At 39.9% G+C, this 3,658-nt stretch overlaps 1 protein-coding gene across 1 annotated transcript in view; it reads left to right on the top strand.

Annotated features, from left to right (window-relative positions):
* LOC135097180 (ethanolamine kinase 1-like) overlaps window positions 1-2,213 on the top strand; it is a 16,884-nt gene extending 14,671 nt beyond the window's left edge. The window contains exon 8 of the mRNA XM_063998979.1: window positions 135-2,213. Within this exon, the coding sequence (XP_063855049.1) occupies window positions 135-255 (121 nt within the window). The 3' untranslated portion in view covers window positions 256-2,213. The remainder of the gene's footprint in view (window positions 1-134) is intronic.
* Window positions 2,214-3,658: the final 1,445 nt, after the last annotated feature.

Below are 3,658 nucleotides of genomic sequence, written 5' to 3'. Positions count from 1 at the left end.
GAGAGACATCACAGCAGTGAAAAATTGAAAATATTTATAGGCATAACACTAATTTCATTTGCGCATGGAAGAGACGAATTTGAATGCCTTACAGTGCAACCTGAGGTCCACATATAATAATTGTTGTGTTGCAGGTACGGCATCGCTCGCCTGGCGGAATACCACAGAAAGAAGCAAGAAGTGTTTGCTTTGGCCGTGGGTACTGCTGTCCCCTCGCCGCCAGTGCCTCACGGAACGGCCAGAAGCACCAGCTGAAGTTCGTTCGTAGAGCTCTTCCATGCAGTCACGTAGCCGAATTACAAGTTAGATGACACTGGAAGCGATGCTACTGGATAGTCATGTATTCAGATTTTGTTATTATTATATTTTGTGCCACTATATTCACAAAAAAAAAAAAAAAGCTGATGTATTAACCTCTACGTACTTTTTATATTTTGTAAGCATATTACAGTTAGAGGTCGCGTTTGTAACTTCGACTCAGATCAGGGGCTCCAATCAAATGGTGTTGCTAACCTAGCATACGTTAAAATCTTTGCCAATATGGATACTCGTATATATATATATATATATATATATATATATATATATATATATATATATATATATATATATATATATATATATATATATATATATATATATATATATATATATATATATATATATATATCAATAACTCGACTACACAGCCCAGCCAACCTTTTACATGAACAGAGCTGATCGGGAAACGAGTATCTAGGTAAATACTTTGGACTAGCTTTAGTTGAAGTTCTGTCAGTGTGGGTACTCATATATTGTGCCAACCAAATGCCTGTACTGTACTGACTTGCCAGCCTTACATGTGCAGAGTTGGTCATGAAACAATTTTTTTTTTTAAGTAACAAAACTATTCAAGGGAAAACCGGAGCAACTTGACAATTAGCATAATGACTTCTCCTTTGCATTCCAGTCTGGCTAAGATTACTATCGTGATTACGACTACAGAAAACACCAAAGCAAATTAGACTACAAATCTTATTAATACCGGCATCGTTCGGTCATAGTTATTATTTTTGTTCAACAGTTAAATTTAGTATTAGTTATTTTACTTCAATGGTGATCCTTTATTAACATTCAGAGCACTATAGAAACTGATTCATAGAGAGAGAGAGAGAGAGAGAGAGAGAGAGAGAGAGAGAGAGAGAGAGAGAGAGAGAGAGAGAGAGAGAGAGAGAGAGAGAGAGAGAGAGAGAGAGAGATTTCGTCTTTTATAGGCTACAAAACTATGCAAGAGAATGCAGTACAAAAATAAATGATAAGAAATTCGTAATTGATGGCGGGAAAATTTGTTTAGTAGTGAAAGGATTAAAAGTAACAATGTAGAGGACGGGGAAGTGGCGGTAAAACTAGTCAGTACCAACATTATGCCGGAGAGTCCACGTGCATTGAGTCAATAGGGCAGAGATAAACTTCCTCTTTGCTTTGTCATTTAACCATCATGGTCAGGTATATGTTGTGACCTTACTGCCAATATGCGTGGCAGCACTTTAAGAACAGTTAAGACACTCTCGGAACGTATGTATGTGTGTGTTTTGGCAGACTCCTTGACAATGATGATAATGATAGAAGTAAGTAGCATACGTCAAACTTCGCTTTTATTTGATAATATTAATGATTTCCTAGTTAGTGTATTGCAAAAAAAGTGATCTTTACTCACATCAATATGACAGTGTTAATATGGTGTACGATTATAAGCAAGGACATTTTATTATAATTACACTCATAATTTGCCTCTCACAAGCAATTTACCAAGGTGAATCACACTGTGAATCGCACGATCAACTCATCGACAATATTCATGGGCTCCTTGTCACTCCCTGGTAGGTTTATGGCAGCCTTACTGCGTTCTTATTCTGGTATCAACCTTACTTTCCTACAGTCAGTTTTTACTATCAGCCTGCTCCTGCAGAATATTCGTCCTCTGTTAACACCACCATACAGGATTGTATCGTTTATATTCCTTGATAAACACACCAGGTTTCTTTCTAGTGTAATTGAGATGAAATGATGAAGAGTAAAATCATACCATTACAGCTCCCAGGACATTGTGTATGTATATCATTGAGTGATGGGCAGCAGTGTTCTGTGTTGACTCAGGCCAGGAAGTGGCCAAAACATGTGACTTGCCTGAAGACATGGGAAATATTAATAATATGCATATTAGTACCTCTTAACATTGTATTATTATTTCCTATTATACAATAAACTTCTTGTAAATTGTTGGCCGAATCTTATGAATTCTTTATGGGTCAACAGTTGCTAGTGTAGCTCTAATAATGAGTATTCACAAGAATCTGATACAGTCTACTAAATCACAACGCGGCATCGCTCTCACAGCAGCCTGGCAACTCCTCGTCCCACTTACTGCTGCACCCAAGGGAAGGAATGGCTTCAAGCTCACACGTGTTTGTGTGTGTGTGTGTGTGTGTGTGTGTGTGTTAAATTCATGTAATTCATCTGGCTAAAGCACTTCCCTCGCTGGGTGGTGAAACTCACATCTTTCACGTTAATAGCAAGGGAATATTCCCTTTACTTTGAGTGGCAGTCTCTACAACAACATGTCTGGCTTCACTGCTGTTTTATATAGTACCTCTCCTTTCGTTTCGTTTCGTTTCGTAATTTCTATCACCTTCCTCTCCCAGTACTGCGTTCTCTTCTTAACCATTTTACTATTCTTCATCATTCTGTACTGTGTACCCTAAAAACCCTATCATACGAACACGTTTTCCTGCGACATCGTGTCCTGCGACAGGATTTTCGACATGTCGTAGGAAACTCGTGATTTCCGACGACAAGTCGTCAATGAACATAATCGAAACCAATCACCGATTTCCCGTGACAAACAGACAGCCATTGAAAGTCTCATCCATTGCCTGTAGCTCTCAAGGACGACTTGGGCAAGTTTTTGTATAAGCTGCTTTCTTGTCTTCTTGCAAACCATTTCCGTGTCCTCATCCTTCTCTTCTCCTTTCTGCCTTATCTTCCCCTTGCCCAGCAATTGCATACACTTCAAGTGCTAAAACGCGGTGTTAACTCCGTCCATCGTGCTGTTGTTGTTGTTAGGATTTCATGAAGGCCGTCGACAGTCTTCTGCTTTGTTGTTGTCGAACAGTGGGTGCTGTGTGATATATTTCCTGCGACATATCAAACATGCTACTGCAAGACATAATGTAGCGCGAAAAAAAGTGTTAGTATGATACGCGCTCATTAACCTTTACCTTTCCCTAAACCTTGTATACAACCTTATTGTTTCCCCATCGTCTCTATTAAGACTCAGGTACTCAGTTTTGTTCTTAGTCACTTTCAGTCCCTCCTCTCCAGCTCTGCCTCCACTTCCATCTTTCGCAACAGATCACTACGTCACCCGCAAACGTCACAATCCATGGGGATTCCTGCCTATTCTCGTTAGTCTGTCCATCATCATGGTAAACAAGTTTGTAAGGGCTCAAAGCTGGTCCTTGGTGTAGTTCCACCGCCACTTTGAAGCCCTCCGTCGTCCCTACTGCACACCTGACTGTTGTTATGCTGTTAACGTGCATGTCCTTCACCACCATTACCTACTTCTCTGCCACTCCCGACTTTCTCAGTGTGATACAACAACCCTTCCCTCGGCACCCGC

The sequence above is a fragment of the Scylla paramamosain genome, chromosome 1 (genome assembly GCF_035594125.1).
Source record: "Scylla paramamosain isolate STU-SP2022 chromosome 1, ASM3559412v1, whole genome shotgun sequence".
Classification (NCBI taxonomy): Eukaryota; Metazoa; Arthropoda; class Malacostraca; order Decapoda; family Portunidae; genus Scylla; species Scylla paramamosain.
This window is presented reverse-complemented; position numbering and strand designations above follow the sequence as displayed.